Raw genomic sequence first — 24948 nt, 5'->3', positions numbered from 1 at the left:
ATACGTGTTCCAAAAATCTACAACTGATCGACGTTAGAGTTATAGTCTATAGTTCTGCACATCTATTCCACGTCCCTTCTTCAAAACGGGGGTGACCTGTGCCCTTTTCCAATCCTTTGGAACGCTGCGCTGTTCTAGAGACTTACGGTACACCGCTGCAAGAAGGGGGGCAAGTTCCTTCGCGTACTCTGTGTAAAATCGAACTGGTATCCCATCAGGTCCAGCGGCCTTTCCTCTTTTGAGCGATTTTAATTGTTTTTCTATCGCTCTGTCATCTCTTCTTTTTCGTAGTGTTTTCCATCTATTCCTCTCCTCACCGATTCTGTGCAGATCCTCATATTGCATACATTATCAGTCAACCTAATTTTCAACAGTCTTCTCTAGCATCACATATCAAACGCTTCGATTCCTTTCTGTTCTGATTTTCCCACAGCCGATGTTTCACTACCATACAATGCCGTCCTCCCAACGTAAATTTTCAGAATTTTTTTCCTGAAATTTTGACATTTGTTTGATATTAGCAGTCTTTTCTTGCCCAGGATGGCCCTTTTTGCCAGTTCTAATCTGTTTCTTATATTCTCTTTGTCCGTCATGGGTTAGTTTGCTCCAAGGTAGCAGAATTCCTTAACTTCATCTACTTCGTGATCATCGACCCTGATGTTAAGTTTCTCACTGCTCTCATTTCTGCTACTCCTCATTACTTTCGTCTTTCTTCGATATGCTCTCAATCCAAATTCTGGACTCATTTAGACTGTTCATTCCATTCAGCAGATCGTGTAATTCTTCTTCACTTTCATTGAGGACAGCATTGACATCAGCGAATGTTATCGTTGATGTCCTTTCTCCTTGAACTTAAATCCCACTCTTGAACGTTTCTTCTATTGTGGCTAAGTACCCTCTGTCAACCACTTTACAGTGTTGTCCAGGTAATACATACAGATGCAGATGTAGATACATGGTTGAGATACGATCTGTTTATTGCAGGCGTGCAAAGGTCGAACCAGGGACCCTGGCGCCATTGTCCGAAACTGCATCGGTGACTCAACAGATGCTGCTGCAGTTATCCCAGCCAGCTTCCAGGTGCCATCGTTCGCTGACTTCCTCATCGCCTACTCCACATTCGAAGGTGTGGTACAATGTCAACTACCAGAACATCTGTTCTTTTTTTTAATTTTTATTAAGAGTAATCAGTTTACCAAACATACATCTATTCTATGCAGCTCAATTCTGCCCATCTATAAATGCTACGCGAATGATAGAACTTAAAAAAATTTTTTGCGTCTGTACTGCTGAGAATTTGAACAGGTAAAAACACATTCATGAACTCCCACAACAACTTTGTTCAGCAGCATTTGTACATCGAATCATTGCAAATCTTTGGGAGTGGCAAATCAGGAGGGTAACATACGAGGGCTATTCACAAAGTACATTACGTTTTCGTTTGTGTCCGTTAGGGGCGGGGCTAGCGCGGCCATCTTGGTGTCATGGCATTCCGCCGCTCAGTCGGCATCCTGCCGTGCTAGTGAGAGGTTCGTTCTGTACTCTGTTGAGTTACTGTGACAGTTTGAAATGTCAGTGTTAATTGAAAATGCCACGAAGTGTGAAGTGCGTGCTGTAATAAGGTTTCTGACTGCAAAAAACTGTACACCGATAGAAATCTATCGGCAGCTTTGTGAAGTGTATGGGGACAACATAATCACTGAAGGTGGAGTGCGTCAGTGGGTCATAAAATTTAAAAATGGCTGAACTAACGTTCACGACGAAGAGCGAAGTGGAAGACCCAGCATAGTGACTGCCGAACTTGTCGAAAAAGTCGATGCCGCGGTCCGTGAAATCCGTAATTTCACAATAACGGAACTCTCTATGAGTTTCCACAAATTTCACGAAGTTTGTTGCACGAAATCATTACCGAAAAGCTACGTTACCACAAGTTTTGTGAAAGATGGATACCAAAAATCTTGACAGAGATTCATAAAAGTCAGCGAATGGCTGCAGCGTTAACGTTTTTGGGCGCTTACGAGAAACATGGCGACTCATTCCTCGATCGCATCGTTACTAGTGACGAAACATGGGTTAAGCATGTGAACTGCGAGACAAAATTGCAGTCAATGCGGTGGGGGCACACAAATTCCCCCCAAAAACCCAAGAAATGCATGCAGACAATGTCGGCAAGGAAGGTGATGGCGACTGTCTTTTGGTACAGAAAAGGTGTGGTTTTTGTGGATTTCCTCGAAAGAGGCACTACAATAAACTCCCAAAGGTATTGCCAAACTCTGCACAACCTCAGAAGAGCAATACAAAACAAGCGCAGGGGAAAGTTGGGCTCAAAGATCTTGCTGATTCACGACAACGCCTGGGCCCACACGGCAAATGCCACTTGTGAAGTTCTCGAATCTTTTAAGTGGGAGTTGTTTCCTCATCCGCCGTACAGTCCCGACCTGGGACTGAGCGACTTCCACTTATTCCCAGAAATGAAGAAGTGGTTGGCTATGCAGCGTTTTGATGACGCCGCACAGCTTCAAGAAGAGGTAACCACGTGGTTGAAGGCGCAGGCGGCCGAATTTTACGACGAAGGAATTTGCAAGCTCGTCCATCGATACTATAAGTGCCTTAATTTAAATGGCAACTATGTAGAAAAGTAGTATTTAAGTGTGGCTTTCATCTGTATATAATAAAAAAATTTCCAATATTTTATTTATTTTTAATTACAAAACCTAATGTACTTTGTGGATAGCCCTCGTATAATGCGTATTTAAGTAGCTGTACGCCCTTCTCGGTTGCCAGAATATAGTGAAGTTGGGTGTGCTCTTTCTCCGCGTATTCACTGCTGTGGTTCAAGGTGGTTACTATTCAGAGGTATTTTTTCCTGCAAACGTCACTTAGAAATATAAGCGACGTAATTGTTTGTTAAAAGGTTCTATCTGGGCTCGCGCGGAGTTAATCTAATGGGAGGAGGCATCTACCTGTTGCAGAAAATTCTTTCCGTCATAGTTTACTGTACCTGTGAATCCGTATATCGACTGTCTGAGCTCTTTGCTCCAATGATGTTCCACAGCTTATGTTTCTAAACCGAGTTATTATTAATGAAATTTTTACTTATAAAAGTTTCATTATTCATGGTCTTGTTTGTTAGTATCTTTGTAAAATTGAAACGATGTGACTTCATAACTTGAAATTACTTTTAACTCGTTAAAATCATTCGAGGCACATTTTAGTTTACGCAAGATCACTGCTTCAGAGGTTCATTAATACTTTTGTGATGCTTTTACTAACAAAAGTTTAAAATTCAACAGAGCAGTTTTCCTTCGCCACACAATTTAAAAAAAAAATGTTGTGACTCGACTTCATTGTGTTCTTCTCATTGAATCACACACAGTACATGACAAAAGTTTCTGCCGCAGTCAACGATAACATGTTCGATGCTGTGAATGGGTCGGCAGATGGACGTATATACAGTTACAATGAAATGTTTTCCTTTTTAAAATATGTACACTAGTTAAGGGACAGCGACCCAGGCGAGTTCCGGCGCATCTACATTTGTGGGCTCGCTGTCGGCTGGTAGATTTTCAGCGATCGTCGCTCTCAGGCCAGTTACGAACGAAGTACGGTATACGACGCTGCTCTCCACTGTCCCCACCTGGCGCCATGAAACAGAAAACACGAAACAGAAAACGATTACGTACTTCAGTTAATTGTTTCGGAGTTAAAACATTACAAACCTCACAGAGAAAGAAAGAAACTGACCTAATTGTCGCACTGTTGAACATGGAGCTCCGTAGCAGACCGAATGTATGAATTCTCCACCGTTACTGGTTAAAAGGTAAAAAAAAAAAAAAAAATCTGTTCATTTATGCAGAAATTTGGTTCGGAACATATACACAGTGACGTTGCCCAAGCGGAGCACAAAATAAGTAAATAAATAAATGGACAAGTAATTTGTCGTCAGGTTTTTGAAGGTCTATTTGTTGGCCGGTTCAATGCTGAAATTTGTTAAACTTACGTCAGAGAAGCACTCGACCCAAAGGACAGGAAAGAAGGCTCAAAAATATTATAGTTCAAGAATGCATTTGCAGATGATCAAAAAATTGAAGAGACTAACAAAAATTAAGAACCTATTAGGGAGGTGGTTCTTGATCAAACTGAAGGACTTAAAGAAAACGTAGAAAATCTTCCACATAACTGCTATGCAAAAGAAGATAGTGTATTAGTTGAAGAAAGAGCAAATGGAGAAGAATCCAATGAAAGTAGTAGTAATATTGTCTTTTCTGACATCTGTCAGTGACCTTTGAATGTCTTGGAAATCTAACAGTTGAGTCATCAAAATAATGACAAAAAACTTAAAAAGAAATATCAGCCACAGCGTGAGAATGTTTATAGGACTTGGATGGCACTTTCAACTAAAAATCACAGTTTGTCTATTATTGTTGCAGTCTCTTTACCACAGGCACGAGTTTGAACAACGCATATACTCGTAAATTTGTTAAAAGTTTTCAAGCCCCACTAGAAATCTGCCAACCCTCTGCCTCGTACCTGCGTCCATTGTGTCCCGCCCTAGCTGCATCCGGACCGTCCCAATCACCTTCCTCTACCTGTTCCCTGGGCGCGGCCCAACTCCGCCCGCACAGTCCCGTCTGCCTATTAGTGTCGCTCTAGTTTTCGTAGACTTCACATCGTGCCATTGGATCTTACCATCTCAATAGTTGTGATATGGAAGTTTCAACGACAAGTCGTGGTAAGCCTAGTTGCCGCTATGAAGGTTATTCTTACACGGAAGCATAGCCGCGGAAAGCTTAAATCCAAGAATTCTACAGTGCTCTTTTCGCACCAGCATCAATATGGAGCTCTGGATGGCGCAAGGTTGGAAGTACAGAGGACTCTGAACCAGGCAAAAAAGAGGGCACGAGAGGAAAATACGTTTATTTCTAAAATCTATTCAGAGGAGTTAGGTAGTTTGCATAATCGAGGGTACGACTTTGTGACAGAAATGCCAGAGCAGCGAGCAACGAAGAGGGCGGGCAAAGTCACAGGGAAGTGAGAGGGATCCAGAGACAAGAGAAGAGACTGAACTTAAAGCAGAGCTATTAACTATGGATGATGACAGCAGTGTCCTGTTAAGCGACGATAAATCAGGAGACAGGATAATAGTTTCTTGTGGAAGAGCAGGGAGAGAGGCTCTAAGAAGTAAACGAGACTTTTTTTATGGATGGCACGTTCAAGTGCTGTAGCAAACAGTTTTCACAGATATACAGGGTGTTACAAAAACGTATGGCCAAACTTTCAGGAAACATTCCTCACACACAAATAAAGAAAAGATGTTATGTGGACATGTGTCCGAAAATGCTTAATTTCCATGTTAGAGCTCATTTTAATTTCGTCAGTATGTACTGTACTTCCTCGATTCACCGCCAGTTGGCCCAATTGAAGGAAGGTAATGTTGACTTCGGTGCTTGTGTTGACATGCGACTCATTGCTCTGCAGTACTAGCATCAAGCACATCAGTACGTAGCATCAACAGGTTAGTGTTCATCACGATCGTGGTTTTGCAGTCAGTGTAATGTTTACAAATGCGGAGTTGGCAGACGCCCATTTGATGTATGGATTAGCACGGGGCAATAGCCGTGGCGCTTTACGTTTGTATCGAGACAGATTTCCATAACAAAGGTGTCCTGACAGGAAGACGTTCGAAGCAATTGATCGGCGTCTTAGGGAGCACGGAACATTCCAGCCTATGACTCGCTACTGGGGAAGAGGACACCTGCAATGGACGAGGCAATTCTTCGTGCAGTTGACGATAACCCTAAAGTCAGCGTCAGAGAAGTTGCTGCTGTACAAGGTAACGTTGATCACGTCACTGTATGGAGAGTGCTACGGGAGAACCAGTTGTTTCCGTAGCATGTACAGCGTGTGCAGGCACTATCAGCAGCTGATTGCCCTCCACGGGTACACTTCTTCGAATGGTTCATCCAACAATGTGTCAATCCTCATTTCAGTGCAAATGTTTTCTTTACGAATGAGGCTTCATTCTAACGTGATCAAATTGTAAATTTTCACAATCAACATGTGTGAGCTGACGAGAATCCGCACGCAATTGTGTAATCACGTCATCAACACAGATATTCTGTGAACGTTTGCGAAGGGATTGTTGGTGATGTCTTGATTGGGCCCCATGTTCTTCCACCTACGCTCAATGGAGCATGTTATCATGATTTCATACGGGATACTCTACCTGTGCTGCTAGAACATGTGCCTTTACCAGTACGACACAACATGTGGTTCATGCACGATGGAGCTCCTGCACATTTCAGTCGAAGTGTTCGTAGGCTTCTCAACAACAGATTCGGTGACCGATGGATTGGTAGAGACGGACCAATTCCATGGCCTCCATGCTCTCCTGTCCTCAACCCTCTTGACTTTCATTTATGGGGGCATTTGAAAGCTCTTGTCTACGCAACCCCGGTACCAAATGTAGAGACTCTTCATGCTCATATTGTGGACGGCTGTGATACAATACGCCATTCTCCAGGGCTGCATCAGCACATCAGGGATTCCATGCGACGGAGGGTGGATGCATGTATCCTCGCTAACGGAGGACATTTTAAACATTTCCTGTAACAAAGTGTTTGAAGTCACGCTGGTACCTTCTGTTGCTGTGTGTTTCCATTCCATGATTAATGTGATTGGAAGAGATGTAATAAAATGAGCTCTAACATGCAAAGTAAGCGTTTCCGGACACATGTCCACATAACATATTTTCTTTCTTTGAGTGTGAGGAATGTTTCCTGAAAGTTTGGCCGTACCTTTTTGTAACACCCTGTATACAGTTCATGCAGATTTTGGAAGTAATAAAAATGAGACTAATATCGAACCAGTTGCATTTGCATTTTTACCAAATAAAAGGAGAGAGACATACATCCGACTTTTCAGAAATGTGCTGGAAAATATTCCAGAATGGAACCCTGCAGGTGTGACTGTAGATTTTGAGTCAGGAGCGATTTCTGCAATTATACATACGTTACCAACTTCCTCAGTGCATGGACGCTATTTCTACATGAGAAAGTCTTTCTGGAGGAAAGTACAGGATCTTGGACTCACTCGAGAATATAAAGAAAATGAGGAAGTGAGACAACAAGTTCGCACGTGTGCTGCACTGGCGTTTCTACGGCCTGAAGATGTATGTGATGGCAGGCTGGAGATACATTCACAGGCAGCGGATGTTCCTAGGCTTTCTGATTTTTTCGACAATTTTGTAGAGAGGTGGTTGGAAAATGAAGAAAACCCTATCAGCCTTTGGAGCTGCTACAAACGGCTCCATCGAACAACTGACCACCCCTGCGTGTTCATATTACGATTGCAGTGGGCGCGCAAACATCGGGGCTCGACCGTCGATCAATGTAAACGTGTCGACTCTTCTGGTGAATCACATTTTTGCTACACTAGGTCGATGGCCGCCCCCACAGACGCCGTCATCGAGATGAACGGCGCTCGAAACGTCCAGCGCGCCACGGACGCAGGCTGGTGGGATCAATATTATGCTACGGGAGACATTCTTCTGCGCTTGCATAGGACCTGTGGTAGTAACTGAAGACCCGCTGATAGCTGCGGACCACCCGCATCCCTTTATATCTTCCCCAACGGCGGTGTCATCTTTCATTAATATAATTGTCCTCAGTGGTTTGAGGAGTTTAAGACTGAACTCACGTTGAAATTTCGCCGATCAAATTCGCCTGATGTAAATCCTATGGAATCCATTTGGGTCCGCATCGGGTGCCATCGCCGCGTACTCAGATAACAGGCTCGTAATTTATTCGAATTACATGACCTTCGCGTCGACATCTAATGCCACATACCTCCATAATCCTATCAACAAACTGTCTGATCTCTGATACGCAGAATCAATGGTGTATTTCATTACAAAGATGGACAAACAAGCTGTTAAGCGGGTGGTCATAATACTTTAGCTCATCAGTGTAAAATATAGACTGGCATTGCCAAAAAATTCGGTTCTGGAGGAGAGAAGTATGTTTGCATCCAATATAGCTTTAAGTGTCAGGAATTCTTTTCTGAAGGTACTAGTCTGAAGCTTGCCCTTGTATGGAAGTGAAACGTAGACGATGAGCAGCTCAGGCAATAAGAGAAGAGCTTTTGAAATGTGGTGCTATAAAAGAAAGACGAAGATTAAATGGGTAGGTCGTGTAACCAATGAGAAGGTACTGCATAGATTTGGAGAGAAAAGAAATTTGTGGCGTAACTTGACTAAAGAAAGGAATCGGTTGATAAGGTGCATTTTGAACCATCAAGGAGTCATCAATTTAATACTGAAAGGAAGTGTGGGGGCTAAAATCTGTAAAGGGAGAACAAGAGATGATTACAGTAAGCAGGTTCAAAAGGATGTAAGTTGTAATAGTTAATTGGAGATGAAGGGGCTTGCACGGAATAGAATAGCTTGGAGAATTGTACAAACCAGTCTTTAGACTGAAGACCGTAACAACAACGTTTAGTTTGTTTCTAATGTTCAATTGTCATTTCACGTTTTAATGGAGTCCAATAATGGTAGTAGCCGAAACTAGTTATTACGGAAACTAAAATTTCTATCCTGATGGAACGTTTTGACAAAAAGTACAAAAAGTGATCGCGGGATCTTACTAATACTTTACGTATTTGACTGATGGAAGCAATAAGATGGGTATGGTGAGAAATAAGTAGATGCTGAGGGTAGTGGGAGAGCAAGACAACTACTGAGTGTAATTAAAAGAATGAAAAGAGCCTTAGAAAGGTGTGTGGAAGGTGAGTTGAAGGGTGAAGAGATTTCTAATCCTGGACGGTGTGGAGGACGGCGGAACGTACATAAGCATGAAGAACCGCCTGAGACGCAGATGAGAAATACCTGTTAATGTAGTAGTTAATGTCTGATAATACTGATGATGACTTTTCTCATAAAATGTAGAGTTAGTGTTACGTTAGAAGAGCGAGTATATGTTATTATTTCTCTAATCTCAAAAGCAACATCCATCTATGCACAACAAAGAAAGATGCTTTCTTATATTATGAAATGAGTAGTAGAGATACTATTATTATGGATATTCGGTTATACCTATTTCTTTACACAATTGTATAATATGCCTCAATATAGTTCCTTAACTTCATGTTATTATCAGTTGTTAGTCTAGAACCGGTAGGAGCATTAACAGAAACATGACTGGGACTGATCATTTCAGTGGAGGTGTATTCGCATATTACATCACTCCAAACGGAATAAGACAATGAAGCAATAAAAGAAGGAAGTAATTGAAACTTTGATTGACCAGGTTATTTTTTGTAACTCTTTATAGTTAACAATGAACAACTTAAAAAAAGTTACGATTTGTAGAATGGGTTTGATTTCATTGGTCCATCATTTGACAGGCCTCTTAGCGATGGACACTTTTATTTTTCCATCATATGACAGGCTTTATAGTGAGGAACACATTCATTGGACTGTCAGACGATGGCCATTGCTGCGAGGGAACGCTTTTGTGATCTGTGATATTATGCGTTTCATAGTGATGGCTGTTGTGTACATAGTTCCGCGTAGTCAGCGTGTACACATCTTTCCCACTAGAGCTCGCCCCGCTAAGCACAACAGCGAAGGCGCAGCGCTCGTTGGTTTCCGCACTACGAGATGGCGCTGCCATAGAGACAGACCAAATTCTGCTTCCGCCAATCCGCGTATTAATATGTAACGCAGCCAATGAGATTGCTGCTAACATAGCACCTTTTCGCCTCATGGATCACACTCGCGCAATGATTCATGAACACGCGTGGTATTATAATGAGTGTACAGACCTCCAATTAGTCAGTCTGTACAAGTTCTACATTTGTCTGTACCAGTCTATAGTCAAGTTTCAGTCTGGGCCCAATAAAATTACCATATTCCTGTACATCGCCATGAAGATAAATGTATAGACACTTTTGTCAAGTATCAGAGATATATGTGAGAATAAGATTAACGTACCAATACCAAAGGAACTTCAGACTGTCAATTGTAAACAGCATCCAGAACCAAGTTAAGTAATTTTTAAGCTTTTTATTATTTTAATAAATGTGGGTGAAAATTAAGCAAGTTCTTTTTAAAGTTGGTCACCGTCAATCTGCTACTCTAAGCATGCAAGAGGCATTTCTATCGTCTGACCTAATGGCAGAAGATAAACACTCCACGATAAGACCACGAGACATATTGCTGATCTTCACCTACTTCGTAAGAGCGACAAGTCAAATAATCTGAGGATGTGTGTACCGAAGGTCTTACAGTACGCTCACCACAATGCCACACTGTGATGTATCCACAGTTAAATGTGTCTTGTAATGGGGGCACTCTTTTCTTGGCACATAGTGAGGACACACTTTTATTGGTATGCCAAAATACAGAACTCGCAGCAAGAGCACACTGACATCAGTCCATTAATGACACTTCTCACAGTGTGAGTGTGTGTATGCGTTCTTAAGGGAACAAACTACAGAGGTCATCGGTCCCTAGACTTACACACTATTTAAACTAACTTAAACTAACCAACTCTAAGAACAACACACACGCCCGTGCCCGAGGGAGGACTCCAACCTCCAGTGGGAGTGGCTGTTTCTCATAGTGAGGGCACACTTTCGTTTGTCGTATGACCGCCCTCACAACAAAGTAATACTTTAATTCTTCTGTGATACTATGAACCTCGCAGTGATCAGTCCTTGTACTGAGTGCGTTTGGTGATTGATTTGATTTGCACAGGGAGACAAAAACAACAGTGGTCAAGCCCATTGTTGCCCACCTGTGATACCAGCAACGCTAACCAGTAGCCTAAATATGTAGTAGGAAACCCTTTAGTAGTTCCTTATTGGACACTATTTCTTCAAGACTTAATGACACGAATATCCTGTGTCTTTGGACGTCTAACGCTTCTCATTACAAGCTCAGGTGTGTCGCGATTTCATCCCTCTCATCACAATGTTTACACTTAGGGGCTTCTTTCTCCATAGTAATAGTATCTTGGTGTTTCTCAAAGTTCTCATGGCCAGTCATTACTTATACGTTGTCCAAGTCCGGGATTACGGAACTTCTCGTGAAACTTGCCTTTGGCTTCATTAACTTGCCAAGTTTTTGCTTTTGGATCATCAATATTCTACATGTTGCCTCCTGATCCAGCTACGTAGTCTTGATTTTACCGTTGCGTTAGTATGGTTAGGGTAGGTTCTGGTGCAATAAATGTATCGTCACACCTGTCTTGGCCAGCTTATCAGCTTGTCCGTTGCCAGTTGTTCCTGAGTGACCAGGGATCCACAGCAGTTTTATTCTGGTGTTTTCACCTGGTCTCACAAGGGCATCGTGGCATTCTACTATGATCTTTGATATCATTGCAAGGGATGATAGAGATTTCATAGATGCTTGACTGGCTGAAGATGGCTCAAAAAATGGTTCAAATGGCTCTGAGCACTATGGGACTCAACTGCTGAGGTCATTAGTCCCCTAGAACTTAGAACTAGTTAAACCTAACTAACCTAAGGACATCACAAACATCCATGCCCGAGGCAGGATTCGAACCTGCGACCGCAGCAGTCGCGCGGTTCCGGACTGCGCGCCTAGAACCGCGAGACCACCGCGGCCGGCCGGCTGAAGATGCTACGAGCCTTTAAGCATCTACGCTAGTTCTCCTCAAATGGTTCAAATGGCTCTGAGCACTATGGGACTTAACTTCTGAGGCCATCAGTCCCCTAGAATTTAGAACTACTTAAACCTAACTAACCTAAGGACATCACACACACCCATGCCCCAGGCAGGATTCGAACCTGCGACCGTAGCGGTCGCGCGGTTCCAGACTATAGCGTCTAGAACCGCTCGACCACCCCGGCCGGCCAGCGCAGAGTCCCAGATGATCGGAGAAAAGCGCAAGTGATTCCTCTATACAAAAAGGGCAAAACCACGGACCCGCCAAATTAAAGAGCAATACCCCTAACATCGATTTGCTGCAGAATTCTTGAACAGATTCTCAGTTCGAATATAATAAATCTTATAACCGCAAATCAGCATGGTTTTAGAAAGCGCCTCTAGTGCGAAACTCAGGTTGCCCTGTACCGCGAGATAGGGATGCCGCGGTGCCCCATTGGAGCTGTTAACGAAGGTACGAGCATATGGAATAAGTTCGCAGTTACATGAGTGACTCGAAGGCTTCTTAAGTAATCGAGCTCAGTATGTTGTCTTCGACGGCGAGTGTTCAACAGACATTAGGGTATCGTCAGGAGTGCCCCAGGGAAGTGTTCAAATTGGCTCAAATGGCTCTGAGCACTATGGGACTTAACTGCTGAGGTCATGAGTCCCCTAGCACTTAGAACTACTTAAACCTAATTAACCTAAGGACATCACAAACATCCATGCCCGAGGCAGGATTCGAACCTGCGACCGTAGCGCCAGGGAAGCGTGGTTGGATCGATATTATTCTCTATGATTTGGTGGACGGGGTGGGCAATAATGTGCGGCTGTTTGCTAATGATGCTGTCGTCTTCAGTAAGCCAACGAAGTCAAATGACTGTGGGAGGATTCAAGATGGCTTAGACCAAATTTATGGTTGACATGATGAATGGCAGCTCGATCTAAATGTAGAAAAAATCGTAAGTTTTGCGAATGAGTAGGAAACAAATATTCGGATAAGGCATTAATAGAGTGCTGCTCGACACTGTAACATCGTTTAAATATCTACGCGTAATGTTTCAAAGTGATGTGAAATGGAACGTGCATGTGAGGATTGTGGTAGGAAATTTCCACAGAAACCAGATGGCAGTTATAAGAGTCGAGGGGCATGAAAGGGAAGCTGTGGTTGGGGAGGGAGTGAGGCAGAGTTGTAGCCTCTCCCCGATGTTATTCAATCTGTATATTGAGCAAGCAGTAAAGGAAACAAAAGAAAAATTCGGTGTAGGAATTAAAATCCATGGAGAAGAAATAAAAACTTCGAAGTTCGCTGACGTCATTGTAATTTTGTCAGAGACAGCATAGGACTTGGAAGAGCAGTTGATCGGAGTGGACAGTGTCTTGAAAGGAGGATATAAGATGAACATCAACAAAAGCAAAACGAGGATAATGGAATGCAGTCGAATTAAGTGGGATGATGCTGAGGGAATTAGAGTAGGAAATGAGACACTTAAAGTAGTAAAGGAGTTTTGCTATTTGGGGAGCCAAATAACTGATGATGGTCGAAGTATGGAGGATATAAAATGTAGACTGGCAATGGCAAGGAAAGCGTTTCTGAAGAAGAGAAATTTGTTAACATCGAGTATAGATTTAAGTGTCACGAAGTCGTTTCTGAAAGTATTTGTATGGAGTGTAGCCATGTATGGAAGTGAAACGTGGACGATAAATAGTTTGGACAAGAAGAGAATAGAAGCTTTTGAAATGTGGTGCTACAGAAGAATGCTGAAGATTAGATGGGTAGATCACATAACTAATGAGGAGGTACTGAATAGAACTGGAGAGAAGTTTGTGGCACAACTTGACTGGAAGAAGGGATCGGCTGGTAGGGCATATTCTGAGGCATCAAGTGATCACCAAGTTAGTATTGGAGGGCAGCGTGGAGGGTAAAAATCGTAGAGAGAGACCAAGAGATGAATACACTAAACAGGTTCAGAAGGATGTAGGTTGCAGTAGGTACTAGGAGATGAAGAACCTTGCACAGGATAGAGTAGCATGGAGAGCTGGATCAAACCAGTCTCTGGACTGTAGACCACAACAACAACAACAACAACAACAGGTTCGAATAACATTAAAGTGTCACGGACAAGCTTCAGAAACTCAAATGGCAATCCCTGGAGGGAAGGTGACATTCTTTTCGAGGAACACTACTAAGAAAATTTACAGAACCAGCCTTTGAAGTTGACTGCAGAACGATTCTACTGCAGCGAACATACACTGCGCGTAAGGACCACGAAGATAAGATACTAGCAATTAGGGCTCGTACGGAGCCATATACACAGTTGTTTCCCCTCTCTCCATTTGCGAGTGGAAGAGGAAAGTTCATGACTAGTAGTGTTACAGTGTACCCTCCGCCACGTGCCTTAAATTGAAGTGGTGTGTATTTATGTAGATAAAAATGTAGGTGTTGCACGATCAGCTGCTACTTCCCTAACCATTCCCATATTTATCATAGTCATTATATTTCTGTAGATTGTGGATATCTTGAGGGTATCTAGTTACTTAGACTTTTTTTTAACATTTATGTCCCCACCGCTGCCTCCATTGTAACCCAAAGGTGTAATGCGCATGTCCGGCTTGGCCTCCAATCAAGCAGTGGGCGTGCTGCTAATTCCTCCTGTTATGGATAAGCAAGCCAAGCTCCTTAGCACCCACCCTCTGTTCACTTCATTCCACCATTCTGTAACCCCATATGTTAGCCTGGGTCCGACTACAGTGGTATATATTCAGTACAAACTCCCTGAGTTTGGACACCAGTTTTTACCACAGGCCCTTCTAATTCCCATACGAGTACCTTTTGCCTTGGAACATATATTCTTGAGGTGAGGGATCCATCACAGTTTCGCATCCATGGTTGCCCGTAGATACTTCACTACCCTCTTTGCTTGTAAAGTTTCGTCGAGAAGCTTGAGGTTCCATTACGTGAACTGGAATGCTGTCTCGTAAATGGTACTACGACAGTTTTCTTGGGACTGACCTTTAGATCCTGTTTTCCACCCCTGTTTTGCACAATATTCAGTGCACCTTATGCCACTCTTCGAACAGTATTAACAAATTAGCCAAGTATTACTATTAGTAAATCGTCTGTGTATCCTTGGTAAAATATCCTCCGATATGTGACTTTCCAATCAGTTCATTTTTTGCTACGTTCCACAGGAGTGGGAAGAAAACACTTGTCGTGGACACCCTATGATAGTGATGATCACCATTTTCTCATTCATCATGGAGGCTTATACCTTTCTTCTACTCAGTATGGTCTTAATCCACCGGCATATGGTAGTCTCAGTACCATGCTCTTATGCAGCTTGATTCGAAGATAACATTGCTAAAAGCTCCCTCAATATGCAGGAAGATGGAGAGAGCAATGCCTCAAAGTGTGCAACTTTTTCTGCCTTTTTCTGCCTTCGTACGATTTGCGTGGTTCAGACGCACTTTGGTTTCCATGTAGAGGGACCTAACTTAAATCTCTTTTCCTAACATACACATTAACCTGTACTTCTAATCTCTTTAAAATAATGGAAGCCAAATTGATTGGTCTCGTATCCTTAGCCTTCGTATGATCAGTTCTCCATGGCTTCGAAATGAAAGCAACCTTCTCTGTTCTCTGACGGTATATTTTTTACTGGAAGAGATATATAGTCTCTTGTTTGACTCTATGGCTATCCTCGTCCAGAGCGTGCGTGAATTTGTGGCGTCTTTGGGCTGTTATATCTAGAGCAAAAATAATGTTACGAGCGGTATTCAGACAGAAAATGTTAGGCAAAAGGGCTAAAATATTGACACCCGAAAAACTTTCAATGTTTGGCTCCTTGTAGGCCTGTCTCAGGCACTACAGGTACGACGAACGTAAAACTTGGGTAGTAGCAATCTAACAACACAAGATTCGCAAATACAAAGTTTCATTTAAGCACCACTTTCCAGTACTGAATACGTTGAGCGTAAAGTCGAAGATTCTGTAAAAATTTTAAAGCTGTAGTATTTTCGATCTGATTTTGCAAAAAACAGTTTTCTATAAAACTCTCCAAATTGGGCTCATTAGAAATAGTATGATGTGAATCGCAAAACAGACTGTGTTTGATTATCCAACGCGGTCTAACAATGCCATATAATTTGGACCAAAGTTGGTTGTGAAATCACGGCAAGAAAAAATATAAATTTCGGATTCTTATATATCTTAGAACAAACTACGCTGAATACGTGCTCGGTAGCACAAGGATGTAGAGTACAAAATTTAATTCCCCTACTATTTCAATAATCCACAAATTTGTCGAAAAGATGTCAATTTTTGTGAAACTGTAAAAATACGGTATATTCGACCAGGCCCATTTGTAACAATATGTTTTAATCCACCGCAGAACAGCGGGTGTAATTTCCAATATGAACTAACAATGTTACACAAATCGAGGCAAAGTATCCGGGAAATCAGTTAGAGAATAAAGTTTTAACTTTGACTTCTTACGTATTGTTGAAATTTTGGATACAACAACTTAGCATCATTAGGTTTTCCTATATGAAATATCGTCCCCGTACCGTTTTCCAAATTTCTACTAAATCAGTTCAAGTTTGATTTACGTAAAAACTGCAAAAATAGATCACATTCAGTTTGCTTTTTGAAAATTTGTTTTGCTCTCCACAAACTCGCATGTCAAGTCAAACAAATGACTGTACCTGGCCAATATTGTTTGGAAGAACGTTAAACTTCATCAGTGTTCACTGGGGACATGTGCGACCGTTAACATAAAATTTCATCGAACTCCCTGATGATCGAGAAGGAAAATGTTCCAAAATTAGGCAATCCGGCATGGAATGACCCCAATGTGGCCCCACTCCGAGGTGCGTCACGTGACTGACATCATAGAGAACGCGCGCCTTCTTTCGGCTAGGCTGAGATGGGGCTCGTAGTGAAAGCACGCTTTTAGTAATCTGTCAAATGACGGATCTAATAATGAGGGCTCACTTTGTAAGACTTCTATAGAAAAAATATCAGTATGTGAAAAGACTGATTATATTGATTTCAGTAACTGTCTCCTCACGTAACGTGTACTGTAGGTAACCTATTCAGTTGCTGAGCGAAACTGACTGTTGGATGGCCCCGTGTTGCGCATGTCAACAGTTTCGTGAAATAAACCATTAATCTACATGAAATGCAAAATTTAGAGTAAAAAAATGAATCTAACTAAATGACCAACGAAACTCATTGTGGGCTCAATGAAAACTATATAACTAAAACTCAGTACTTCAGCGCATTATGAACGTTGTGTGAGATGAAGTGCAATGTTTGACTTGGAATATACACAAAAACAAATTACTGCTATCCTTAGAAGAAAATAATTGTATGAAATTACCAATACTGTTCACTGAAACTTACTCTGCTCGCTAGCACGACATCTGAGAATCCCGACTACCCACTGTTAGCTCAAGAATGCAACGTGAGATCTGCTCTTAAATAAAAGTGACTTACCTCTTGCTCAGCATGCTGGTTTTGTGTCCAGAGTACTGACGTTCTCGAAAGCAAATACAACTCAGCAGATGAAACAGCTAAAGACAAGTAATCTACCCCAAATATGTTTTTTCAGAAACAATCTGTGTCTTCGTCTGGCGTAAGGTGCAATGCACACACTTCAGAATTCAAAACCTTACTGTGAATCATGGAGGTGGGTTTCACTTTAAAGAAAATCGTTCTCAAGAAATCGAGCTCTACGAACTAGCAGCTCCGTCATAAATTACGTTGAGAAGTATCTACCTTTCATTTCTTGATGGCGACTAGTTTCATACACCTGTGTCCATTTTCAAACCATCCGTGCTATCCGACCGCTGTGGCCGAGCGGTTCTGGGCGCTTCAGTCCGGAACCGTGCTGCTGCTACGGCCACAGGTCCGAATCCTGCCTCGGGCATGGATGTGTGTGATGTCCATAAGTTAGTTGGATTGAAGTAGTTCTAAGTCTAGGGGACTGATGACCTCAGATGTTAAGTCCCATAGTGCTTAGAGCCATTTGAACCATTTGAACCATCCGTGCTGTAAGTGTGACAAATACAGGCGATAGTCCACGAACAGAAACTGCCCCTGCAGTATTCGAAGTGGTATATGGCCGACTTAACAGCAGCAAAATACAGTACGTACTTTGCTGTTGACGGAAAAAACAGCTATTATGACGGAGCTACAACTGTTTACGACAAATCAGACTCTAATTATTGACGGAAAGAGTGCACGACATAAAAAGATTCTAACAATTACCAAATTCTCTCATTACAAAGAAACTAAAAACACATATTTAAAATTTCTTCAAAGTTCTTGCCATCAATGTAAATAACAGCAGCCCGGCTAGCCGCGCGGTCTAACGCGCTGCTTCCCGAGCGGGAAGGCGTGCCGGTCTACATCTGCATCTACATTTATACTCCGCAAGCCACCCAACGGTGTGTGGCGGAAGGCACTTTACGCGCCACTGTCATTAGCTCCCTTTTCTGTTCCAGTCGCGTATGGTTCGCGGGAAGAACGACTGCCGGAAAGCCTCCGTGCGCGCTCGAATCTCTCTAATTTTACATTCGTGATCTCCTCGGGAGGTATAAGTAGGGGGAAGCAATATATTCGATACCTCATCCAAAACGCACCCTCCACGAATCCGGCCCGCGGATTAGTGTCGAGGTCCGGTGTGCCGGCCGGCCTGTGGATGGTTTTTAAGGCGTTTTTCCATCTGCCTCGGCGAATACGAGTTGATTCTCCTTATTCTGCCTCAGTTACGCTATGTCGGCTATTGCTGCGCAAACACTGCTCCGCGTACGCCTACACCATAATTACTCTACCACGCAAACATTTGGGGTTACACGTGTCTGGTATGAGACGTTCCAGGGGGGAGGGGGGGGGGGAGTCCAAACGCACAATAACCCTGCGTTCGGCATGGGGGGGCGGTGGGGTGGATGTTCTGCTGTGGGCTGTTGTGGGGTTGTGGACCACTGAGGGATACGGCTGGACGAAGCCTCTCCGTCATTTCTAGGTCCCCAGTTTCATACACAAATACACAATATAAATAACAAGAAAGTATTATAAATATGTTTTTATCTTCATAAGAAAGTATTCCAGGTATTTTCTCCGATATTCCAAAATAAAAGATCTCTTTCTCTGAAACACTCAACTTGCCACGACTCCGATTATACACTGTGACTAAGTATCGCCAAAATACCCGAGAAGTACCGTGTTAACTAATGCAGTCAACGTCAAGTCGTATCTAAATAGACGTTTCTCCAAATTTTACTTCCCAACACAATATCTGACCGTGCATTTATCCCAGTTTAGCGTAGAATAACCATATTAAATAAGATTTAATGACATTGACCAAAGAAAAAAAATTGCTTCTAACATCAATAGACAAAAGAATACCAAAGTTGAGTGACGAACCCACAATTTTACACGATTCTCATTCAAAGTAATGACAACCCGTGTGGTTTGACAGCTACCCACCTTTGAATTACCCACTATAGAATGTTAGCACCAGTAGCAAGCGACCTTCACAGTCATTGGTCGACGTCTAAGAAATTAATGGCGGGCGCCCTTGTCCAAGTAGCAAAACATTACAATACTTCTGGCAAATGTCACGGCACACGAATTTTGACACATACACCCCCCCCCCCCCCCCAAAAGTTATAAAAAATATCCATGCAGCGGCAGCGGATTTAAAATGTAAAAAAAAAATGGAAATAATTAAAAGGGAAATGGCTACTGCTAATGAAAGTCAACAATGTCTGCATAGAACACTCCACTACGTGGAGCACACTTTTATTCTGAAGAAGACAAACGTTATGCGAATGTCAGGCAAAAGCAAAAGAAATTACAAATTAAAATTGTTAGCAATAATTTTGAGTCTTTGAGAAGAGTGCGCTGATTTTAAATCCTATGTTGTGTGTTGTGACGATGGTCGCGATATCGACGGCAGCTGGCTGGTCCTGGTGAAACGCTGAGATCTGCTCCCACGGTCGTGTGATTGCTGCTGATGATTTTTCCTCGTAATCGGGCGGGCGGTGGTATTCATTAAGCTGCAAATCTGATTACAGTGGCGTTTTGCAGGCCACAGGCTGGTCGATGTAATTGTTGTTACAGATGTCCGTATGTGCACAGTTTTAATGTTTCTGGCGCACACAATTTAAGTTTATTTAAGCCACACACAGTTTATAAAACTTGCCGACCGCGAATTCTGTAGAAAATCAATTCGTATTATGAGTGCCGCGATCGCGAAAAACCATCCTGGGCTGGAATGTACTCCCACACAATAGACAGTTCGCCTAAGTTCTATTACTGATTTACCAGAAGTATTGTAATGTTTTGCTACTTGGACAAGGGCGCCCGCCATAAATACGTAAGTTCACAGTACTTGAGTGTACGAAAACACAGTCAAAATACAAGCGCAGTTCAATTCATAGACACAGAGCTACAATACCGTCCATTCTCGGTTGCATTATCATAGTTACTTCCTCTCACGGTACAGTCTCAGTATTTACTTCGCCCAGTTTCTACTCTCACTATTATCATATCACGTCCTGGCATAAAACAGTAATTAAAAACGTACATCGCTTGCCACTAAACTCAATCTTCACCAGCTCGTAAAAGTCACGACTCCCACAGTAAAACATGTGTCCGCCTCTCTAGCTACCCAGCAACACACCCCCGCTTTGTTCGATCGACTATCGATATTGCTCTCTCTCAATACTCTCGCCCGCAGTTTATACAACATCAAAGTAAATTACGTATATCTTTACACAACTATTTTCTACCAAACTTATTACAGTAAACGATAAACAAAAAAATTAAAGCTTTCCACAATCAATAAACTCTAAACATATTTATCTACTTACAAAAAAGAAATAATTTCCAGTTACATATTACATCCAGAAAACAACTTTTATCTCTATATTACAGGACAAACGAAAAATGCGCTACAACATCGAAGAGATATGAACAGACGGAAAAAAGGAAAAACAAAAAACATGGTAAATACATATCTATCGCAAATAACGATGTCTTCACAAACTGCTCGCTACTATGCCGCAAATAAGAAGTACGTCAATCACAGATAAAATTAAACACAGAGACAAGGATCTTATTCGCAACTCATGAAGTTCGCTCATTCGTCTTTGTCCTAGCACAGGAAAGGTGAATTATTTACAACAGCAGAAAAAATATGAGAACGTTACAACTTTCATTGATCCCTTATATGACAGGCTTTGTTTCGAAGGCATGCTTACATTGATCGGTGGTTTTACAGGCCTTGCGCTGAGTACACACTTTGAGGCACCTTATCTACCGTTTGAGGGCTCTAGTGTGGGCATGCTTTCATTGGTCTGTTGAATTACCGGTCCAATAGTGAAGGCATACTTTCGTTTGTCTGTGATGTTATGCACCTTGTGATTTCTGTGATCCATCACAACACACCTCGTAGTGAGGGCACACCTACATTGGCCTGGGTTATGATGGGCTTTATATCGAGGACATTCTTTCATTTGTCCATCAGACGATGGGCTATATGGGGTGGGTGCGCACTTTCTGCAAAACTTCACGCGCGCACTTTGCTCCATACTTCTCGGAGGTACCCAAAACCGCACCACGTTTCACTTAGCATTGCAGTACGGCATTTTTCGGTCGACACAATTATCTGAGTTCGGCAAAATCGTAGTGTCAGCCTTCTTCACCCTTCGCTACTTGGTCGTGGTATGAAGGACGTTCACAGGTCCAGTGACTGCACAAAAAAAGGAAGTCTAGCGATCTATCGTCAGAAGCCTTTCAAACGAATAGGAACGACAGAAGAGAGGGATGAGAATTCTCAGTTCCCATAACTGACGGGTACTGCACATGTGCTATGAAACGGTGTAACAGTTCCTTGCAGCAAAAATGTAAATGCTTAGTAGACAATGAAAGAACAAAAACTTACAACAGTCTACAGACTGGAGTCATTGTTCTGCATATAAAGAAGCGCTTTGTGATGAACTTGCATGTATGGAGCATTTGAAGAAGTTGGAGATATGAACAGTAAAATTTCTGAAGTCACACTCATTATTCCACCGTCAGCTGCAATTGTTTTTAATGAAACTGAATGAAAATTATGGAGGCTCCATATTTTACTGAAAAGTATGTTCCAAGAGGCATACTTGGAGCGATTTTCCGATTTAGAAGCCCCTATTGATAATTTTATTAAGGAAAAAGGATTGCACGAAAGAAAATTAGAACATCCGAACTGGATTGGAGACTTCAGATTTTAAGTGGACTTGACTGCACACTGCCTACAGTAAACTATTGCAAGGTGACTTCTCTCTAATTTGATGGGGATGCATTTAAAAGAAAACCGTCTCGCAGAACGGACACATTCTGACAAAGACAGACCTCTCCCCTAAGACCGTTGGCATTAAGGAACGCGAGGTTCGAAGAATTTATTGTGACCTTGAAAGAATTTTAAGGATAGTTTCCTAAACGTTTTGAGGACACTGGTCTTTTATCTGGTTTCAAGCTGTTTTCTGGACCGTTGCTGTTCCAGTTGAAAGCGCCCCTGTGGGTGTTCAGATGCAACTGTTTGATCTGCAAGGTAATTCCGGTTTTGAAGACAAATATCCTTAATTTTAACATCGTTTAGAGCCTCTACATTGTTTTCTTGAGGCAGAGTTTCCACGTCTCCATAATGGGGCTGCAAATGTGCTATAATATTTGGATCAAAACATGTGTATGAAAAACGTATTTTCGATTATGACACCAAATAAATCACCATTACATGGCAACCTGAGTGCGAAAATCTGTGATATTGTCTGAGTCTTTCCGTAAGCCGACAGTTCGTATCAGAAAAAAAAATATCTGATGTCTTCAGCGCGCCAAAAATAATTAAATAACACTGAAAATTTAATTTTTGTAGCTATGTCATTGAGAAATGTGAGATATAAAACCAAGTCGTATGCAGTGCGACTGGACTGCCATTCAAATTGACTTCTTCGCTGTTTCCCCCCTTTCCCCCTCCTAGCGATCAGACAGCGTAGCGTGGTGGTGTGGGAAATGTGCCGGCCAGGTTGAGAACTGTGGCACTCCTGTCAGGGCACGGGGCGTGAGCCGGGTTCTTTGCCGCGCTGGGTTAAAAGTTACGTACAGTGCCTCTCATAAGTTTTGGGACAAACATTGTTCACAGTGTGAATTTAGGGTAGTTAATACTGAAATAAAGATGTACGTCGGCAAGTCGTACATGTGACTATGGGCGATGGAAAGCGCAATCACGTATATTTGCTTGCTTACAGCAGAAAAAGGCCCATTTCTTACTGCGTGTTATGAAACTCTGTACTTCAAAAGTTTTGGGACAAATGTTGGCAACAGTGCCAGTGTGCATATCTCTGTTATTCGTTACTTCCTGCGTTGTCGAGAGCTCAAAGGAAACACAAGTGTGTTTGTACAAAATGGTACATAGAGATAAAAACAGCACTTTTGAACAGTTACTAATATTCCACGACGAAAAGGAAACAACGTGCCAAGAAATACCAACGTTACTGTATGTGAGGAAAATTACTACAGGGAAGATCGTCCGTCGATATAAATATGAAGACAGGACAGAAAATCTCCCACGGACAGGCCGTCCAACGACATTTGTGAGGAGAGAAGAGAGGGCAATAGTGCAGAAGGTTAAGCAAGATCCACGAATCACAGCTACACAAATTGCCATTGAGGCTGAGGAAGAGTTTGGGGAGATGGCCAGTCCTAGCAAAATCAGACGACTACTGTACAGAGAAAATTACCAGGGCGAATTGCAAGAAGGAAGCCTTATATCAGTCTTGCCAGTAGGAAGAAGAGGCTGCTATTGGCAAGGAAACACATCAACAAGATCATGGAGAGGTGGAATCAAGTAATATTTTTGGATGAATCAAAAGTTTAACATGTCGGGACCCGATGGACGAATAACGGTCCGGCGGCAGCCCAAGAAAGAGCTGCAAGGAAAAACTGTGCAATCCACAGTGAAATATGGCAGGTGCCAGTTATAGTTTGGAGTTGTATGTCGGCCCAGGGAGTGAGTGAGCTGGTCTTCATTGACGTAACAATGGATAAAGATGTATACCTGCAGATTCTAAGGAACAAGTTGAAGAAGAGCGCAGAAAATATGGGAACTGGAAACTGTTTCAAATTTTATAAGGACAACGACCCCAAACATACCGCCTATATTTGTACGGTTGTGGCCCCTGTACGACTGTCCGAAAGATGTCATCCTCCTCCACAAAGTCCGGACACGAATCCTATAGGTAATTAATGGGATGCTTTAGAAAGAAATATTGGAAAAATCGCCCTACGGTCCTAACAAGACGTCAGGAGAAGACTGCAAGAAGAATGGAAAAATCTAAGTATTTCGTACTTACATAAGCTTGTACAAAGCATGCGAAAACAGCTGAAACAAATGTTACAACGTCGCGGTGGAAGTACAAAGTAATAACTCCTCATTATTTCCTGGTTTTTAGTTTATTTCAGCACTTCGTTCCAAAACTTTTGCGCCGGAAATGACATATTATTTCGCATAAATATTAAATTATTTGTATTTTGTGGGTCATTAAATGATGTAAAATGTGCAATTTACTGCTCTGTCAATTTCATTCTGTCTGTTGAAATAGCAAGCATAATATGTTTAAGTAGCGTGACACGCACCTGCCTCACGCTTACGTCGGTGATTTTGTGATGTCGCAGGTCTGTACTCCTTCCGCCATCCCACTAAAGGCTCGTGGTTCATCCAGACGCTGTGTACTCAGCTGGGAAAGCACGCGGGCGACAAGGACGTTGTGTCACTGCTAACCGACGTGAACCGCATCGTGGGCCAGGAGTTCCGCTCCAGCGACCCGTCCGAGCCGTGTATGGACGGCTTGGTGCAGGGCCCCTGCTTCATCTCCTCCCTCACACGCCGGGTACACCTGTGGCCGCCTGTTGCAGCTGCCCCGGACGCCTTGCCTAATGTGGAATAACTCCAACTTCCATCTTTTCTTTCATCTGATTTTCTTGGAACTAAGTCTTTAACTTAAATAAAACCTTCTGATTATATTGTCATGGTGTAATTGTTCCAATATTTCGGTTGCTTTTGCTGATGGATATGCAAAAAACTGGTGATTTCTCATACTGGGGAACAATCAAGAATGGGGTGCCGCAAGGTTCGGTCCTGGGTCCTCTGCTGTTCTTAATGTATATTAATGACTTGCCATTCTATATTCACGAAGATGCAAAGCTGGTACTTTTTGCCGATGATACAAGTATA

At 42.4% G+C, this 24948-nt stretch overlaps 1 protein-coding gene across 5 annotated transcripts in view; it reads left to right on the top strand.

Annotated features, from left to right (window-relative positions):
* LOC124551098 (caspase-1-like) overlaps window positions 1-24737 on the top strand; it is a 118296-nt gene extending 93559 nt beyond the window's left edge. For all 5 annotated transcript variants that reach the window (XM_047126066.1, XM_047126041.1, XM_047126032.1 and 2 more), the window contains 2 exons: window positions 985-1126; window positions 24390-24737. In XM_047126066.1, the coding sequence (XP_046982022.1) occupies window positions 985-1126; window positions 24390-24661 (414 nt within the window). In that variant the 3' untranslated portion in view covers window positions 24662-24737. The remainder of the gene's footprint in view (window positions 1-984; window positions 1127-24389) is intronic.
* The last annotated feature ends 211 nt before the right edge of the window (window positions 24738-24948 follow it).

The sequence above is a fragment of the Schistocerca americana genome, chromosome 1 (genome assembly GCF_021461395.2).
Source record: "Schistocerca americana isolate TAMUIC-IGC-003095 chromosome 1, iqSchAmer2.1, whole genome shotgun sequence".
Taxonomy (NCBI): Eukaryota; Metazoa; Arthropoda; class Insecta; order Orthoptera; family Acrididae; genus Schistocerca; species Schistocerca americana.
The sequence above is the reverse complement of the archived record's forward strand: the minus strand, read 5'-3'. Positions and strand labels throughout refer to the sequence as shown.